The sequence below is a fragment of the Poecilia reticulata genome, linkage group LG8 (genome assembly GCF_000633615.1).
Source record: "Poecilia reticulata strain Guanapo linkage group LG8, Guppy_female_1.0+MT, whole genome shotgun sequence".
Lineage (NCBI taxonomy): Eukaryota > Metazoa > Chordata > Actinopteri > Cyprinodontiformes > Poeciliidae > Poecilia > Poecilia reticulata.
Genome location: NC_024338.1, coordinates 9,534,890 through 9,554,594, shown reverse-complemented (window position 1 = coordinate 9,554,594; position 19,705 = coordinate 9,534,890). Strand labels below are relative to the sequence as shown.

Below are 19,705 nucleotides of genomic sequence, written 5' to 3'. Positions count from 1 at the left end.
GGTAGAGATCAAATATAACCATGTCATAGAGCCCCATTTTGCTTTTTAAGTGGCATATTACGTCTTTGTCTGTAAAACATAATTCCATTTTAAAAGCTTGTCTCATTTTTGCAGAATATCAGGTGCAGATCTTAATCCCTGGATTTGTGAAACAATCTCTTCGGCTCTGTGGAATCCACGCTCTCCACTAACTGAACTACATCTGGTGCATAACACTTTTTATGAAAAAGGTACTGATGTACTGATTGATGGACTGAAAAACTCTCCATGTAAAYTGGAGGCTCTCAGGTCAGTGAAAGTTATATTTTTATGGTTGTTTTTCTTTTTTACTGATATAGAACAAAGGACAAAAGAAACAAAATGATCACTTGTTTAAATGCACTATCACTGTTATTATAAAGTAGGTAAAGTGTCAGAGACATCTGATACAACCTGATAAAGGCTAAATTAGTTGCATCAAGGGTGCCTGAGAAAGAACAACTCAAATACTTTAAATGTTGAAGGTAACTTTCCGTAACTTACTMGAAATGTTGCTAAGGYAAGAAAAATGTTCAAAAGCTTCAGAAAAGAGATAATTCCATTGTCTGGGTTTTGGCTAAATGACACGTTGCACAAGTTGCTCTCCTAAGAGCTAAAGATAATTGTTGTTAATAATTTTGACACTGCATTAGCCATTGTTTTACCAATAAACCTTATTGGAAAAATAATGGTTTATTGGAATAGGAGTTGATTATTTCAAATGGAAGTGTTTACTGTGTAAATTCTATACTGTTGCCAGTGGTTACATTTAATTAACTTTTTGAAAAAAACAAACAAACTCTACTCTAGCTTGATTATATATTTGGCTACCCTACTGTTGTAAATCACTGAATAACAACAAGCATGTTTTAACCAAAAATGCTCCACACACAGACGTGCACGTCTAAGGAATTCGTTTTCTTTAAAGAGACTTCATTGTTTTGATGTTTTCTGTCTGCTCATCCAGGATGACATATCAAAACAATTGAGCAACAATCTTAAGGGTTTCAGGCTTTTATAGCTGTTATCACCTAGTTTTTGTGTAGAAGGCGCCAGTTAAATAATGAGYAGCTCACATTCACCCACATATATTGTGTTTATGCAACAGATTTGTCTCAGTTTTGCTCAACGTGTTGTACAGTCTTTCAGGACACGGACTCTCAACATCAGTGGCAGAAGAKTTGACCTCAACTTTAAAATCAGTAATCGCCAACATAAGAGAACTGGAGCTGAGTGAAAACGTGTTGAGAAACTCATTACTGCCAGTGATCTCTGAGGCTCTTCAGTGCCAAAAACTGGAGAAGCTCAGGTCAGTGTTGAAAATTTGTTTTACGGGACGTAGTTCCCTCTGAATTCCTCCATATGGTAAACAACCAGATTCATCCTTTGCAGACTGATGTCTTTAAACCTGTATTATTGCAATGTTTAATGTTCACGCTGCATCAAACTATATCAAATTTCACCTTCTACTAAAACACACAATTGAACTTATTTTTGTAGTTATACAACCTAACCTATCATGTTGGTATTAACTGACTGTACATTTAATCATCTCTTTTTTTCCCCATTTCAATCTAAGGCTGAACAGAAACCATAAGATTCAACAAATCTGCAATGAGATAGTGAAGGCTTTCACCACCAACTCAACAAATCTGAGAGAACTAGAACTGAATTACACCAATTTTGCCGACTCAGAACTTGAGATCTTATCATCGGCATTGAAGAGCACAAGCTGTTCTCTGGAGATCCTGAGGTAATATAAAAAATAAACTGCATACTTTTCTTTACTCTAGCACACAGGTCTGCTGTTGCTTTAAATTTATTTTAAAAAGTTAATGCGTTCTTCAACCTTTTTTTTATTCCTATAATGTCTAATGACTTTTACATCCATGTTTTTATGTTTTATGTGTTGTAATGTTTGTTATACTTATGTCTTTAGTTCAAGTGTACTTTGTAACTATGGTAAAAGCACAGAGTACTTTACAAATGTTTTAAAAGAAATGATGATTTATTTATAAATGATTTATATATACTCAAATGCAAATACAAGCAACTTTATCCATTTATTGTTTAGAAAAACCAGAGAGTGGCAGACACTTTGTCTTTCACGGTTAGTCTGATATTGAACTTGGTTAAATCAATTTGCAATTGAGCGATCTGCTGTGTATCTGTTGGTGTTTTGACAGACCTTGGTAGTAACTCTTAATAGTGAGTCTACAAGTGGGTTTCTATGTGCTCATAAAGTAGGAAAAAAGACTCMTTGAWCCTGAAGYGTTCTAGATCTCACAAATGAACCAACTTTGTTGTTGTTGTCTGACAAGGGAATGACTTGTGCTGCTGGTGCTACTGTAAGTAAACCGTAGCCCACCCAGCCATCCATCTCTGCCTCTCTCTGACTTAATCACTGGATCAACTATCTMAGCATAGATAGTCAGACATCTGTCTTCTACCTTCCTCTTCAARCTCACCAARTGTGTTAGATGTTACATTACAAGCTTCAACAACTGTGGGATCTGCTGCATACTTCTTATYACGACATAAGGTCTCAATTTCCACATTATTGATGTTTGCAATGTTATAAGTTAGTCAGTGAATTGCAAATCATTGCACTGTTTCTCCTTTTAAATGTTTTAATGACTACTCAGTTTGATGAGGTTTATTTGTCTTTCAGACTCAGTCACAACAAGTTGACTGCGAAAGGTTGCGAGACCCTGGCTTTGGCTCTCACTTCCAGACCTACACCTTTAAGAGAGCTGGACTTGAGCTACAATGACCTGCRTGWTTCTGGAGTAGAGAAAYTCTGTAGTGCACTGACAAGTTCACATTGTGGTTTAGAGACATTAAGGTTAGTCCACAAGYTGCTGTTTCTCAATGTTATCATTTTAAAACACAAAGCATGATAGACATGGTCGGCCTGAGATTATGTCTTGTGAAATGTCAGSYGGTTGATTTCTCCAGGCTGTCATTCTGTAAAGTGACAGAAGATGGATGTTCCTCCCTGGCAAAGGCTCTGATGTCTGACCACTGCAACCTCAGGGAGTTGGACCTAAGCTTTAATCACCTGACAAATMAAGGAGTCAAAACCCTGATGGAAAAACAGAGAGATTCACACTGCAGTCTAGAAAATCTTAAGTAAGAACTCACTCAAGTCTGAACATTATTATTCCAGCAATAAGATGCAAGATTGAGTTTGGCTTTCTTTGGTACACTCACCATTTACGTGATAATTGTAATTTTTTTTTACTGTTTTTCCTGCCATCAGTGTGGACCATAATGAAGAATGCTGGGTTAACCATAAACTATTGCGAAGGTGTAAGTATATAAATTTTTATTATACACATTTGTTTATCTTCCATTTAGCAGTTTCCAACATTACAAGCAGCAGCGGTTATGTTACCAAGAGCATTAAAGGTTTGTCTTCTTATCAGTGTGTTAACACACGYCTGAACGCCTTAGATTACAAAAGGCTTCTGTTTTRCTCAGTCTAAATGACCCACATTRTCAGAGGCACTGTTGCTTTTTTATCATTTCAAACCAATCTGCATATTCTCCTCTGACACTAAAMAGGTGTTTTCATAAAAATAACTGCTGCTCTGTGGATATTTTCTCTTTCTCAGCCCATTGTCTGTAAATCCAGTTGATGGTTGGTGTGAAAACCTAKTTGATCTGACCAGCCTCATCTTAAAATGAGCATCAGTCAAGTCATTTACACATGTAAAAGAATTTAGTTGCTGCGTTACTACATCATTTTCTGTCTCCAAATATTTATGTTTAAATAAATTGAAGTAAGTAATYGTGTACTTTTCCAGGTCGCCAGGCTCTGGCACCTTTCTTTTGGAGGTCTTATGCTAAATACTTAGGAACCCCTTTGACAACCTTCAGATATGTTCTACTACAGGACTTGAATGTTTTTGCATTAGTTTGACAGTCTGAAAGCAATCTGTCTTGGAAACATTAGAGAACCACCTKTTAACATGGCAACAAAACCAATCTCGGTGAAAAAATCCCAACAAAACCAGTTTTYGTAGCTGCAGACATGGGCGTAAATTCCGGAGGGATCCCCCCGCCCCCAAAAAAAAAACAACAAAAAAACAACAACAATTGAATAAACGTTTGCATTTAAATAATATCTGTATGAAAAAGCAATAGAAACAAAGAACGAAATAAATCTGCAATTTATCTAAGAAAATAATAAGTATGAATTTTTAGGCCTCCCCCCACCATTGTTAGAACAATGGTTCAGTCCAACTTGTAGGAGGAGCAACAGCAGAGCTGCGGACAGCACAGGCTCCGTTATAGCCGCTGAATCGATGAGCTAGCTGTTAGCTGTGGCTCTGTAGCACTAACAAAAAACCCTCCAGTTAGTTAATACTTCAAGAAAAAGACATGTAACACCTTTTATTTACTTTCACTGCTCATTAAGAAGAAACACATTAACAATAAAAATCGGACCGCAGTTCATTATTTTATTACTTTGGCTGAATCATGATAAACTGCCACCTTAGCAAAACTGCTATATTGCTTTCATAGCCTTTAGCATTTTTTGTCAAAGGTAGCAAACATTTCAGTGGCCCACTTCTSCGTGTGTGGGAGACAAGGACAGAAGACAGAACAGATGGAAAAAAACWGAAAGTTATGCTTTTATTTCTCACCTTCTTCAAGAACCTCAAAACCACTAAATAAAATCTGAATATTTTTCTATATAAAACCTATATAAACGTTTAAGTTATGATACTTCCCAGATATTCTCTGAAGGGTTTCTTTCAGATGAAATCTTTACTTGTTGGTATCCTGCTCATTAAAAGTTGTGGTTTCACGGATTTAGAAGATATCTGGACTATAAACTTCATATGTTTTTGCACAAATGTCTGAAATGTCCAGTTTATACAGTGTCATAGATATCCACTAAAAGTTTTACAAGTGTGTGTTGAACCATTTTATTGAGTTTTTCTTTTTCTATACGTTCAAGGATTAGTAACATTTATAATGCTCTTTATAGATGCCTGTGATCTGACGCTGGATGAAAAAACTGCAGGTCAAAGAATCACTTTGACCCAAGACAATAAACAAGCACATTTTCATCAAGAGAAGCAACATTATCCTGATCATCCAGACAGATTTGATGCGCCACAGGTTCTTTGTAAAGAGGGTCTGACAGAACGCCATTACTGGGAAGTTGAGTTTCACGATTCATCAGACGGTGAGGTGGGCGTGGCATACAAAAGTATTGCCCGCAGTGGAGACTCTGGTTCTGAGTATTCTTTAGGACAGAATGAGAAATCTTGGTCCTGGTCCATAGATGGAACTTTTTCACACAGTGGTTCCACTGACTGGTTTTTGACTGAGATTAAAATACGGAGCCTTGGAGTGTATTTGGATTGGCCAGCAGGTATTTTGTCCTTCTTTGAAGTTTCTCCAGATGAATTGACTCACCTGTACACGGTACGCACAACTTTTACTGAACCACTCTATCCTGGTTTTGGTTTAACTTATGGATCAGTGTACATAAAAGAAACAGAAATGGAGTAAAGAATGAACTAAATAAGATTGCTGTGAGGCATAGACAATGGATTAAACAAGGCAGCACAAGAAATCTTTTATTCAGGTTCTACAACCGATAGGTCACCTTGAACGACTGGTGTGCATCCGCACTGTGCGGGAGTGAGCTGTGCGTACAGGATCATGAATGTCAGAGCATAGACACTCCTCCTGACTCTGACTGGTTGCTTTGGTTTGGGAGTTGTGTATTTTTCTAAATGCTATTAGGGGCACAGGAAAGAGGCAGTGGGACTTGATTTTTTTCACAGATTAGCTCTCATTTTCTACTTTCAGGATATAATGAGATTTTTAAACAATATGAAAATAATATATCTTAAAATTTCCCAATTCATCAATAGATTTCTGCTGATTCCATCTGACTGCCATCACCACATTCATTCACTGTTATTCAGTTAGAACAAAAGGAGGAAAAAAGTGAGTCAAATTTTCCTTTTTGTAAAAAGAGAGAGCCAGGACATAATGCCAGTGAAATATCTAAACAATGCTTCAGTAGTCTATTCATTAACCTGTTTAACCTGTGCATTCCAAATGTTAAAACCTTTGACTTAAGAAAAACTTATCTCACTTTATTCTTTAAAACGGCAGCATACATTAGAGGCTGTACATACAGCAGAGTTAGATAATTGCAACTCTTAACAATTTGTTCTTCTCACCCGATTTTGTAACACATGTGAGAGGCAGTCTGTACTGCCATCTAGTGGTCAGCATGGACAAGCCAAAACAACAGAATGAGCTATTTCTGATAGTACCGCACTGGTTTTTACCTGGCCGTACATAAGAAAAATAATTTTCTTATTATTTTAGATGCGTAATCAAAACATCTCATCTCAGCACGGTGTGTGGAGACAGGGTTTGAGTGAGATCTTTTCATAAACTGGGCATACATTAGTGATATTCGAGAGGCTAATCATTACAAATAACTTCTTCGCTATGTCATTAATATTTCCTCTACTGACCTTTTGTCTTCTAAGAAGTTAGAATCGGTTTCAGCAGCAGTAATACCACATTTCCATTGGTTGAATTCATGTACCTGGCAGCTTTAGAGTAAACTCCAACTTAATGTAATGTTTACTGGGCTTTCAGTAGTCCCAGTGCAAAGGGGAGTTTGCAGAGTTGGTCTTAAACTAACCCCTGCAACTTAATTTTAAACATTTGTTAAATGTGCAAAAGGCAACAAAGTTTCACGCCAAAATAGATACATTCATGCACTTACTTATGTTTCAGTATTAAAAATCTACATGGAGAAGATCAAATGACTAAAAGAACATTGCAGCAAACATCAAATCCCTGATCAGCTGGGCGAGGAGAAGCAAAAATATGGGTTTTATGATGCTTTTTTTTCTTTTGCAGCATAACTATACTTCTTTATTAAAGTCTTTTATGAATGCTTAAACCTGTGTGCCTGCCTTTTAAAGTTTCCTTCTACGCCCAAAATTACATTTATAAAATAATAAACGATAACTAAACAGTAACCAGGAAACATGCTCTGGCTCMATGTGATTTAATATCCATGCAGATCAAGATTCCTTGATGATGTTTTCTCTGTTTTTTTCTKTTTCTGCTCCCTGCCTTGTGACAATCTATAGTCTCAGATCAGCTACAATTTTATATTCTGCATATAAGGAYTAAATTAGGCAGGCACCCACTTTCAGATGGCCTTCTTGTCCTGATACACCATTGTCTTGTGAAGTACTGAGATCTCTAGAATTTACTGTGATGTCTGATTCAGACCAAATGAATGTTTATATCTGTATGTTTGTCTAATTTTTGTGTGAGGTTTCCACATAARCTTTGTTTTCCTTTGCTCCATACCTTYGGTGTACAGTTAAGTTTATTTAAGGCTCCYCATTAGCCTCTTTCATGGTAGAGACTATTATTCCCGGGKTCCACATCACAAACATATCTGAAACATAGCACCYTARCTGWTTTCTGCAGTCAAGGTGAAACAATGTTCTCATCAAAGCCTTTTTTTTTTTWAAGATTTTATTTGAAAAAGTTAARTTAAATATTTTCCAACATTTATGTTCTATGATGGAGATTAAAACAATCACAACTGTTCAGSACTGTTGATCATTTTTCAGTTTAAARTCTGAAAGAAGAAACTGTTGTGTGTGACATACTGTTCCKACTGGACACATCTCAAAGGCTTTAGTTATAAAAAACCTATCGACTACCACACATTTCCTCTAAGTCAGGGATCAACTACTATGAAATTGTCATAAATTATGTCTGTGATTATTGTCCCAATTTTCCTCTCATTGTACAAAATTGGGATTTATGCTGTTAATTTATATTATTTATGTGTGTATTCTCTTTTTATGTTGCTTGATTTCTGACTCCATGCTGCAGAAAACCAACAGCCATTCCTGGCTCTGAAAATATTAGATTATTCAAATACAATGAAAACACTCATTCATTCCAGGACAAGAACAGGACAAATTTACATGTAAGAAGATGATGTAACCATGTTGGGCCAAATGTTCTATCTGCAGGATTAGCTCCCTTACAATCAAACAGCAGAAACTTAATGTAATATGGAGAGGCAATATTTATAAACATTTTCAGAAAAAAGATCTATATTTCTGTTTGTTTTTTTCATTTTATGAATGTTGCACAGTTAACTGTGTTTTCTATTCAGAAGTCTATTGGTGGGTGCAAACAACTTCCTTTTATTAGTGCCTTCACTTTATTAGTTTACATGATCAGATGTTCATATGATCCTTTTTTGGGTTTCTAAATACAGGCTACAAGAACCATAGTGTTGTGAAGTTGTGAACTCGTCTTATAAAATTCAGCCTTGTTTTGCCTACATATGCATTCGTACCAAGGAAATTTTGTATATAAAGTGGACTGCTGCTCTGATGACAAGCAGACAATTTAACATTTGATCTACCTTTATGTTATCCTATCAAGTGTTTGTAGCTTCTGCAAATTCAACAGGATGGTTAACAATCTATTTGGACTGGTTTTAGGTGAGCAAACGAAGTAGTAGGGATTCTCTTTAAACTCTTATGATTGTGTTTTATATGTTTCTTATAGCAAGTAAAGTTTAAATTCAATGCATTAACAGTAGTTGGAGTGTGAGACAGTTCAAAAAACATAAGACTGACTTACTAATTGACAAAGAAATATGTTTTTTAATCTCGTTTACGGTTAAGAAATGGATTTTCAGCAAACTAGGTACATAAATGTACAAATATTATTTTTCCACCAGGGATTAGTGAGGAATTTTGCTTAAAATATATTCTATTCTATTACGAATATAATGTGAAAGTTCACTGCAACAAGAACATATTTCATTAGAAATTATGGGGTTCGGGGTTTAAATCAAAAAAGCAATGTTTTTTGTTTTTTTTTAAACAATATTGACTTCTGTGGATGTCAGAGGTCACAACTTCACCAACAGCCTAGAGAATGCTTCTCGAGAAACTTCAGGACCATTACAAAGTTGCTGTATTTTAGTAATTTCATACCTAAACTCATATAGAGTTGCATATTAAGTGTTATGCTTATGTTTATTTTAATAAACATAAGCATATTAAGTGTCAAGGCATATTAATGGAGAGCTCAGTGGAAAGAATAAATGGACTAAAGCAGCAAGTGCTAATGTTTCACCATTTCATATCAAAGCTTAATTTATTACTTTGTTGCCATCAATTACATTATTTATTTAGATATGATTTCAATTTATATAGTTTATTTTTAGCTATGTGTTGCGACAGTTTTATTAACTAATATTTCTCTCACATGCTACTGTAACTAGATTTATTTTTTCCCCTTCTCAGTCTCTACTTTCTTACTCTTAACCATAACTGGAGCAGGTGAGTGCAGTTTTTGTGTCATCTACTGAATTGTTTCAGTGTGTTTGAGCTCATGTTTGTTCTTTGCTTAACACTCACATTTCTGTCGTTTACTTAGAGGATTTGATCAGATTAGCTGGTTCAGATGGGTATTGCTCTGGAAGAGTCGAAATCTACCACAACGTTGCCCGGGGAACGGTCTGTGACGATAGATGGGACAGAAGTGAGGCACAAGTTGTTTGCAGACAGTTGGGTTGTGGAGAGCAGTCAGATATTCCTCCACCAGGCTACTTTGGTCCGGGCACTGGACCGATCTGGATGGACGATGTGAGCTGTTCAGGAAGCGAAACGTCTCTTTCCACTTGTTCGCATCGGGGATTTGGAACACACAACTGTGAACACTATGAGGATGTTGGTGTCATTTGTTCATGTAAGGAAAGTTAGATTTTTTAGATAAACATATCATTAATTTGAAATGCTGTGCTCTTATTAATTACCTCCTATTATTCTATGATATAGCAGGAGAATTCAGTTTGGGAGTATTTTTATTTATTTATTTATTTTTTAGAATTTTCAGACTTTGTTGAAATCCTGTTAAAACATTCTTTCCACTGTCTGTAACTCTAAAAACATGATGATGATGAGACATTCAAACACCAAGGGATGTTTAGGGAAAACAAGCACAGCAAGGTTGTTGTGGTTGCATTTTCAAGCAACTTTGAGCCAAAATATTTACATTTCCTATAGTAATAGTCCCAAATTGTATTTTTCTTACTCTTTAACAGTTTATATTTTCCTTGGAAGATCACGAGATGGATATCCTAAAAAGAATATCCTAAAATATGGCTGTAGATTCTGCTGCTGATGTTTTTGTTGTATGTGAAATGAGCACTATTTTTCTTATGTCACTTTTTCTTCTTAAGATCATAAAATCCTACCATATGGGTCATGCAATGGAAATGTTCAAATATATCATGGCGGCGCCTGGAGGCTGATTGATAATAATAACTTCAACATGAATGCTGCTAATGTGGCCTGCAGACAGATGGGTTGTGGTCCAGCATCATCAATCTATTAGCTACAACCCCAACTCCAACATCTCTTTATGAGATGACTTGCTCTGGAAGTGAAAGTTCTCTAGCAGAATGTCAAAGTGGTTCTGTGGTAACCAGCTCTGGAACATATTCTGGTGTTCGGTGTGCAGGTGAAACTAAATGCATGGTTCAGTATTTAGTCATGAGAATACTTTCAACTCATTTTGTTCAGCTGAATTTATTAATAATCTACATTTGAATTTATGGCTGACAGGTCACCCAGTATAATTAATCGGGCCGTCCCGGTGCTCTGGAAGAGTTGAAATTTACTACAGTTATGCATGGGAAATGGTGTGCGATAATGGCTGGGACATGAATGATGCCCAGGTGGTCTTCAGACAGTTGGGTTGTGGTACAGCGCTGGCTGCTCCTCACTCTGCCTACTTCGGAAAAGGAATGAATAAAATCTGGGTTGATAATGTGAGCTGTACAGGGAGGGAAACGTACCTCACTGAATGTCCATTTAGTGGATTTCAAGCATACAGCTGCAGCCACAGTCAGGATGCAGGTGTCATCTGTTCAGGTAAGTAAGCATAGTAATTTAAAACAAATTTCCAATCCAAACAAACTGATTTAAATAGTGCAAGATGTAAGTGTTAAATCTACTATCCTTGTTTTCAGTCTGTAAAGCAATTCTTGTACTACACATTTTTCCCCAGGCCTGATAAAACCCACGATCACAATAAATCCTCAGTGACATTAGCTTTGGTCAGAATGTCAGCATCACTTGTTTGGTCCCCGATGGATAAGTAGGGGGAACGTTCATCTTCAATCGGACCTCGGATGGTTTTGGTCAGACCGTAGAGTCGAACAGCGACTCTGGAACATTTTACATCCCTCAAATTGGTTTTGAGCAAGAGGGAAACTATCATTGTCAGTTTCACATAAGGGTTGCTAATGAGAACTTCAGCACATACATTAGCAACCCTGTTCAGCTATATTCAAAAGGTATATATTTTTTTTACTATAAATTATTATTGAAATTGTTTGATTGGATGAGTTGGGCATAACAGTAAGCGTACAATTTATTTTGTTTTACAGTAGTCCTTCCACAACCCACCATCTCCTTGGATCCAGCTGGTGTGATTACTTGGGGTCAGCTTGTTGCCATCACTTGTTCCATCTCAACACCGTTTTTAAATGGGTCGTTCATTCTACAGAAATACCAACCAGATTCTTATCAAAACATTAAGACCCAGTCGTCAAGCACCAACTCTTCCACACTCAGATTTCTTGAAGTCAACTCTGATCATGTGGGAAATTACAAGTGTTATTATGAAAAAACAGTTGCATCTCGAACTCTTACTTCCCCTTTAAGTGAGAATGTTAAACTTTCTATTACTGGTAGTTAAACCGATGGACACAAAAATGGATTTATGCGACTTTCCTGATATTGTCTTTTTTTTAAGATTGTACCTTTTGTTTTGGCATTATTCTTGCTTAGATTCCCAAGTCACTCAATGTTTCCCAGCTCTGAAAAAAATACACCCATCCTGGTAGTTTCTGTATATAACTCATAATTATTGTGAAATATTAATGATAAAGAATTTGTTAATTACCTGAGTAATCTTTAGTAAGAAATCAACTGTATCAAATAAAGGTATATGGAATGAATTAGATCTTTGTATGTCTGTTTAAGCTGTTCAGACATAATTGTTTTTGGCTTCTGTGAAACTTTGTGTTCCACTTTGTTGTGACCTGTTGTTGAAATATAAACTAGCTTATCCTGGTATTGTTATAGTTTTGTCCTTTAGTGATATAATAGAACTATGGTTGTTTATGTGCAGTACCTTGCAGACCATTAGGGGGTGGCAGCGGACCACCAGGGATCCCGGGACCACAGTTTGAGACACACTGTACTAACTGAACTATTTTGTGTTGCGGATCTTTAATTAAATGTTGTGGCATCAACAACCCAATGTCTTTTGATTGTGTACACCGTAAAAACTATACCGACACCCACTTACATCTGAATAAGTTGCTTTTCATAACAGTTTCACAATTAATCTCAAGAGGTTAGTCTGTACGACGAAATATTATTTTTAATGGATGTCATGATTAAGGCCTATGCCACTCACAATAGTGATATTTTTGTGAATCCAATAATGCATCATAAGTGATAAATTCTCAAGTTTAGTTTCTGTGTTCTTAACACAACAAATCAAATAACTTAAAGTTCGGACAATGACCATTTAAAGCTGTATTGTTTTATTGTTTACAATCTTACAATCTATCCAGAAAGACTCGAGAAGCTAGAGTAGGGATCAGATTAATGTGAGCTCTCTTTCAGGTCCTCATCAACACAGGTTTTGTTAAAACCGGTTTTGGCAGAGCATGTAGGAAGAGATCTTGTTAAGACCTGAAAAACAATCTTGGTTTCCATGTAATCACGCACACACTACACACACACACTACACACACACGCACACACACACCTACGCACACCCACACCCACACCCATGCAGTCTCACGTTCACACACACACAGATTGGAAGTATGTTGTAGGTGTGAGTACAGGTCCACCGATTTAACACTACTTAGTGTGTTGGCTAATTACTATTTCAATGTATTCTGATGTGACATAGAGACTGAAAAATCATATTGATTTTTGATGAGGACATTTAACAACAATAAGGTAAGTAAGTTTTGACTCTTATCTGTTTCTTTATTTGTGACACGTTCTCTTGAGGATTTGTTTGGCAGAGATATCTCAGAGTGAAAGTTCTTTCAGAAATCACAAAAATGGAATAAAACTGCATTCAGTCACATTTGCATTTCTGGCATTACTTAAAAATTTCCATTAAATTATTATATAATTTATGATATTTATTTTTCAACAACAATTTGATATAAAAAAATTAACTGCTTTCCCTTTCATGTGAAACGTATACTTTAATGAGCTACATTAGGTTTTCTAAACCCTGCAACATAAATAATAATACATACAATTATGCATTTTACTGTTTTGGTTTGCTTGGTTTTGTCTGTTTTTAAATGTATGTTTTCACAGCTGATATACAAGAAATTAAAACATGGGGAACAAGTGTTCTGCCCGCCGAAGGAGTACAGACACTGGACAAGGAATTCATTCATCTGATCAGCCCAAAGATGAAGAATCTAATGCAGTTATAAGTGGAGAAGATTCCCCTCTCATGCAAAGAGAAACATCTTTTCAGGAGGAGGTGAAAGATGAGAAGAAGACATCAGGGAAGGAAACATCATGCAGACAAGCAGAAGATGTTTATCTTGAAAGCAGCAACTATTGTGCGAAAAGTGACTTGGAAAAGACAACTACGGAAGTAATAAGGTAGGATTGTATGACTTACTCAAAAGCAAGTCTTAGGAGATTATTGACTTATAAGACAAGATTAGCAAAAATAAACAAATGCAATGATACTTGGAGCAGGAAGAAATTCTAATATTGAACTATTTCTTTTGTCTTGTGTTAGCTCATCTGAACCTATGTCAGTCACGGAAGAGGAACAGAGTAAGTTGAAGGCAAAGCTTTAAGAAATTATTGCTGATGACAGTTGTTGAATGTAAAAATCTAAATAGAATATGCTTTGTTTACTGCTCTAAGATGGATAAAATATTACATACTTACAGTCCTATTTTAACGTATTTCCCTTACAAATTGGTTCTGTTTTTGCTTTTTAGTTGTACTTAAATGGTTCAGATCTCTAAATCAGTTTTAATGTGAGACAAAGATAACTTGAAAAATGTCCTTTTTGGGTAGGAATGAAGTGAATGATAAGGAATAGACAATATCAGTGATGTATCAGGTCAGGCAGAAATACCTCCCAGACCATATGTGCAGAAATATCTGCCAGGCCATGAATTTGAAAAGTGTGGTAGACCATACACTTTTAAAAGTTTGGTGAAACACATTTTAAAGTGTTCTCTAAAAGTGTAGCATTTTATCAAGATATACAGGGACATTTGTCTCTGTGTAGTCAGTGTAACTGGAAAATATTTAGCTTTCATGAATTTCTTACGTTTCTTGGCACAGATTCAATGTATTCATATTTCTGGTTTTTAAGATATAACCTTACAGCTTGTTTTACTTTTATTTCTAAATGTATTGTTAAATCTAAATGTTAAATTGTTCTTTGGAAGACATGGAAATTACCTATGCTCCTCGAACGACTTTCTGTATTTGTGGCCACTCCTACAACCTTTCGACTTGAATTAGTTTTTTGGTTGCGTTATTAATATGAGAGTAAGCTACTTGTTTTGATCCATGCAGTCAAATTTTTCCCTAATGAGATTTGGTAACCGTTGAAACACACAAACTGAGTGTAGCAAAAAATCAAGTGGAATCGTTCTTTAGCCATTTCTCGAGTTGGAAGCTTAATTATGAAGCCAACTTCAGTTTTGTATCACAATTTATGCAGTTCTAAGAGGCCTCTATGTTCTGTTAAATAAACAGCTAAAACAATATTTAGCACAGACGGTTTTCATTTATACATCTTTAGGTGGTGGAATGTTTTGGTGATTTAATATGCGCTGGCACAAGTTCTAAATAGCAGGGATGTGGCAGCGATGCAGGGTTAGAGTGTATGTGTAGAGTGTACGGAAGCCTCAGTCTCACTCATATTACTTTTCATCTAGGGCCAAGCTTTTATGGATAGTGTTTTATAAATTAAGAAAAGTAAAAATTCTCATCTCCAAACTGCACTTAATATTTACTTAAGTGGTTTGTCTAATGGAATTTATTCTGTGTCAAAACAAAAGACTGATGTACACATATTTGTAAGGTAACAATTATGTGTATAACTCTGTGCATATATGGTGGATTTTACTCTGTCTAATTTATTTGACTTCATTTAAAAAGAAGCAAACTGGGTTTGGAGCAACAGACCGGAGCTTATCCAGAGCATCTATTTAGTGATGCCCATTGCTGACCAGCTGCTCAAGAGGAACATGCTCCATAAAGAGATGTACGACCAAATCAGGACCACCAATACGAGCCAGGATCAGATGAGAGAACTCTTTGGAGCACTGAATACTGTGAAGGCAAAAGCTGCTTTCTATGAAATCCTCAGAGAAACTCAATCTGAAATATGTCAAAGTAAGAAAAGTCTTAATTTCTCATGAGTTTTTTTTTCTTCATAAAGATAGTTATTGGAATTTTAAGATTATTTCATTGGCAAATCATATTGCTAGAACAATGGAAAAGTTTCATTATTTACCTGACTTACAAAAATAATTTTTTAACACAGTTTGAACTACCTTGTTGCTGAAATGTTCTTTACAAATAAACTTTTGTTGATTTATTGATTGATTGATACAAATGCTTTGTGAAAAACTTGTATGATAAAGTTATATTAGAAAACCAATACTTACTGTATATTTTCTGTTACTACAGATGATGAAATAATTAGAGATATCATCAAAAATAACAAAGACTCCTTGAGAAAAAATTGTAAATGGGAGCGAGAAGATAACAATAAAAGTAAGTCATTGTACCAAATCTACACAGAGCTTCACATTGTTCAAGGAGAAAATGAACATGTCAATAAGCAACATGAGATTTGGCAAATTGAAGACAAGTTTAGAACTCAAGCAACAGAAGGAATTAAGATACACTGCAACAATATCTTTCAAAGCACACCAGAAATGAGAGCCATTAGAGCAGTGATGACCAAAGGAATTGCTGGAATCGGTAAAACTGTGTCTGTAAAAAAGTTCATTCTTGACTGGGCAGACGGAAAAGCGAATCCAGASCTGGACTTCATCTTCATGATTCCATTCAGGGAGCTTAATTTGGTCAAAGATGATGAGTTCAGCCTTGAGACTCTTGTTAAAGAATTCCATCCTGAACTCAAGAACACAGCAGTCAATAAAATATTTGATAAGTACAAGGTTTTGTTCATTTTTGATGGTCTAGATGAAAGTCAGCTTAAACTGAACTTYCWAAMAACKAAAAGATTGACAGACCCAACAAAGGAATCATCCRTAGACATCCTGGTGACCAATCTCATTAGGGAACATCTTCTGCCCTCTGCACTCGTCTGGATAACTTCAAGACCAGGAGCCATTCAGCGCATCCCCAAAGAACACATCTATCAATGGACCGAAGTCAGAGGTTTCAATGATCCACAGAAAATACTGTACTTCAGGAACAGAGTTCAGAACAAAATGGTTGCTGAAAAGATAATTGATCATATTAAGAACTCGCGAAGCTTATTTATCATGTGTCACATACCCATCTTCTGTTGGATTGCCTCAGAGGTTCTTGAGTACTTGTTTTTAAAAAATAGCAACATCCCAGAGAAAAACACAAAAATACCCACAACTCTAATGGAAATGTACACACACTTCTTTTGTACTCAGATGAAGACAGCTGCTAAGAAATATGGCCAAGAAGATAAACAAGATGCTGCTGAGGACAACAGGTCAAATGAAGGCAAGGAAAACGAGTTAGATATCATTGAACTATTCAAATTGAATGAAGAGTTCATCTTCAAACTGGGCAGGATGGCATTTGAAAAACTGAACAAAGGAGAAATCATATTCAGTAAAGATGACCTGAAGAGTTATGACATTGACATAGAGAAAGCTGGAGTCTGCTGTGGACTGTGTACTGCAATATTCAAAGAAGAGAGTATCTTTCACTCAAAGAAGCTTTACTGCTTTGTGCATTTGACAATTCAGGAGTACTTTGCTGCTCTCTTTGTGTACAGAAGCTTTGCAAGTAAAACAATCGATTCTCAAAGCCTCAAAGATTTCCTTCTGATAGGATCTGAGGAAGAGCTGAAGACAATCTTGGAAGTTCACCCAGTTGATCTGCCATTGGATGAGCTAATGGAAATTGCTATAGCTAACTCAACTTTGAGGAAGACAGGAGAACTGGACATGTTTCTTAGGTTCCTCATTGGCATGTCCTTAGAGTCGACTCAAAATCAGCTTCMAGGCCTCATTCAGCAAACRGAGRACCACTCTGAAGTTGYAGARRMKATCAGGACAWRYMTARMAGAMATKGATYTWWWKGACTGCTCTCCAGACAGATGTATGAACCTGGTTCACTGTTTGGCTGAACTGAAAGATGATTCCCTGTATGACAGTGTKAGGCAGTTTCTGAATCCAAATCAATAYCCAGAAACAGAGCTCACCCCTGTTCAGTGTTCAGCTTTGGCTGACTTAATGCTAATGTCAACTACACCTATAGAGGAATTTGACCTGACGAAATACACAACAAAAATTAAAGGCAGTTTCAGGATTATCCCAGCTGTGAGGAACTGCAGAAAAGCCAGGTGAGTTTGTAATGTAAAGTGGTCATGTACATGCATTAACACACAAGTATAAAGATATTGTCATTGAAATGAAGAGTAAGTAATTTAAACAAATCTTGAATTATTGTGTCATAAGTCTTAATAATATTAAGATAAAATTGCAGAGATTTGACACACGCGGCTTCCTTCGGTGTATTATAAGTGTATTATAAGCAGGTAAGCGCCTCCTTTCACTCAAACTGGACACAGGCTGACCTGTATGTATATGTACATCAATCCCCTGTGAGGAATTGTGTTTATTTCCAGAGTTTTTGATCAAGGTAGGAATCAAACTTTAAATCCACTGAGCACTGCTTCTGAAACTTTACAATATAACCCGTAGTTGCGCTTTTAGAGGAGCATGTGGAGAGCGGTGAGAATGATTTATCTTTGTGAACAAAGAATTATGTGTTGCATTTACATGTCCAACACGCTGAGGGAGAATCTGCCATCTTTCCAAATCCTTTTTAATTTGAGATATAAGTGTGCTATAATTGGCATTGTATAACTGAGAAGAATTACCGGTCAGMGTGACTCCCAAATATTTAAGGCCCGCTTTTGKCCACTTAAATTTCACTTCTTTCTCCAGGTGCTCTGGCCAGAGTCCTGTCATCATYATTGCTTCAGATTTAATTTCGTTAATTTTATAACCTGAGACATGACCAAATATGTGTAGGCATTTCATAAGAGGAGGGATYGTACTTGATGGGTTTTTTAAGTACARAAGTATATCATCTGCAAATAAAGAGATCTTGTGTTCTAAACCTCCCTTGTCTACTATTCCTTCTATATGTTTGTTCAACCTAATCAATTCTGCTAATGGCTCTATACTTATAGCGAAAAGAATRGGCGAGACCGGACTTCCCYGTCTCACCCCCMTTTTTATGTTGAAAAATTCAGAGCAGTAGCCATTTACCCKTACCCTCGAGATAGGATTTTTGTTAAGCGTTGCTATCCATCTTATGAAGGTGGAGTTAAATCCCATCTTCTTCAATATGTAATTTAAATAATCCCAGTCCACCCTATCAAACGCTTTCTCTGCGTCTAACGCCAGGAGCATTGATGGTTGGCTGTCTTTCTTAGCGATTGACTGAATATTCAGCGCTCTTCTAACATTGTTCGAACCTTGTYGTTTTGTTATAAATCCAGTTTGATCCGGTTTTATTAATTTCTTTAAGTACCTTTGCATCCTTCCTGCTAAAATTGATCCAAGGATTTTCAAATCATTCCCCAAAAGACTTATGGGGCGGTAGGAGGCACATTTTTTAGGGTCTTTCCCTTCCTTATGTATTACTGTTATTAATGCTTCTGACCAGCTTTTTGGGGGATCATTTTCCTTYAAGGCGTAGTTGTAWACAGCACATAATTTAGGGGTAAGTTCCTTAATGAAAACTTTGTAAAACTCTCMATTTARACCATCTGTCCCTGGACTTTTATTGCTTTTTAATGATTTAATTACTTCCTCAATCTCCATCTCTGTAATTGGTCTATTCAGATCATCTGCTTCTTCCTGTGTCAATTTTGGTAGATTAAGTGTTTTAAATAGATCCTCTATTTCTTCTCTTTTCTGGGGTAAACTTTCRGAGTCATATAGCTCTTTATAAAATTCTCGGAACGCCTCTGCAATTTTTTCCGGCTGGGCTAGTTCTCTTCCATTTCCCGGGTGACTTATGTTGKGGACCACGCGGCTRGCCTGTATTTTTCTCAATTGGAAGGCTAATAAGCGGCTCGCGCGATTTCCCACCTCATAATATTTTTGGCCAGTATATCTCATAGCCCCTTCTGCCTTATAAGTAAGTATTTTGTCCAGTGCTTCCCTGCTTCTTTTAAGTTTTTCCAGTGTCTCCTCTTTTCTATCTCTTTTATGAATTTGTTCTAATCTTTTCACTTCATTCTCTAGGTCTTTTACTTTCTGTGCCCGTTGTTTCTTTAATATACTTGCCATTTCTATACATTTACC

The 19,705-nt window shown here is 36.3% G+C and overlaps 2 protein-coding genes and 1 long non-coding RNA gene across 3 annotated transcripts in view; all 3 read left to right on the top strand.

Moving 5' to 3' along the window:
* Nucleotides 1-8,715, top strand: part of LOC103468595 (protein NLRC3-like) — a 12,010-nt gene extending 3,295 nt beyond the window's left edge. Inside the window, exons 3-9 of the mRNA XM_008415755.2 lie at nucleotides 115-288; nucleotides 1,160-1,327; nucleotides 1,598-1,771; nucleotides 2,690-2,863; nucleotides 2,977-3,150; nucleotides 3,281-3,330; nucleotides 5,018-8,715. Of these exons, the coding sequence (XP_008413977.2) occupies nucleotides 115-288; nucleotides 1,160-1,327; nucleotides 1,598-1,771; nucleotides 2,690-2,863; nucleotides 2,977-3,150; nucleotides 3,281-3,330; nucleotides 5,018-5,547 (1,444 nt within the window). The 3' untranslated portion in view covers nucleotides 5,548-8,715. The remainder of the gene's footprint in view (nucleotides 1-114; nucleotides 289-1,159; nucleotides 1,328-1,597; nucleotides 1,772-2,689; nucleotides 2,864-2,976; nucleotides 3,151-3,280; nucleotides 3,331-5,017) is intronic.
* A 598-nt stretch (nucleotides 8,716-9,313) lies between these two features.
* LOC108166461 (uncharacterized) lies at nucleotides 9,314-12,028 on the top strand. The gene is made up of 6 exons (XR_001776821.1): nucleotides 9,314-9,398; nucleotides 9,496-9,807; nucleotides 10,301-10,581; nucleotides 10,686-10,994; nucleotides 11,131-11,419; nucleotides 11,513-12,028. It is a non-coding gene; the product is annotated as an uncharacterized LOC108166461 (long non-coding RNA).
* A 1,905-nt stretch (nucleotides 12,029-13,933) lies between these two features.
* The window catches only part of LOC103468609 (protein NLRC3-like), a gene marked incomplete at its 3' end in the record, with an annotated part of 15,013 nt that continues 9,241 nt past the window's right edge, over nucleotides 13,934-19,705 (top strand). Inside the window, exons 1-4 of the mRNA XM_017306114.1 lie at nucleotides 13,934-13,958; nucleotides 15,306-15,542; nucleotides 15,840-16,832; nucleotides 16,881-17,727. Of these exons, the coding sequence (XP_017161603.1) occupies nucleotides 13,934-13,958; nucleotides 15,306-15,542; nucleotides 15,840-16,832; nucleotides 16,881-17,727 (2,102 nt within the window). The remainder of the gene's footprint in view (nucleotides 13,959-15,305; nucleotides 15,543-15,839; nucleotides 16,833-16,880; nucleotides 17,728-19,705) is intronic.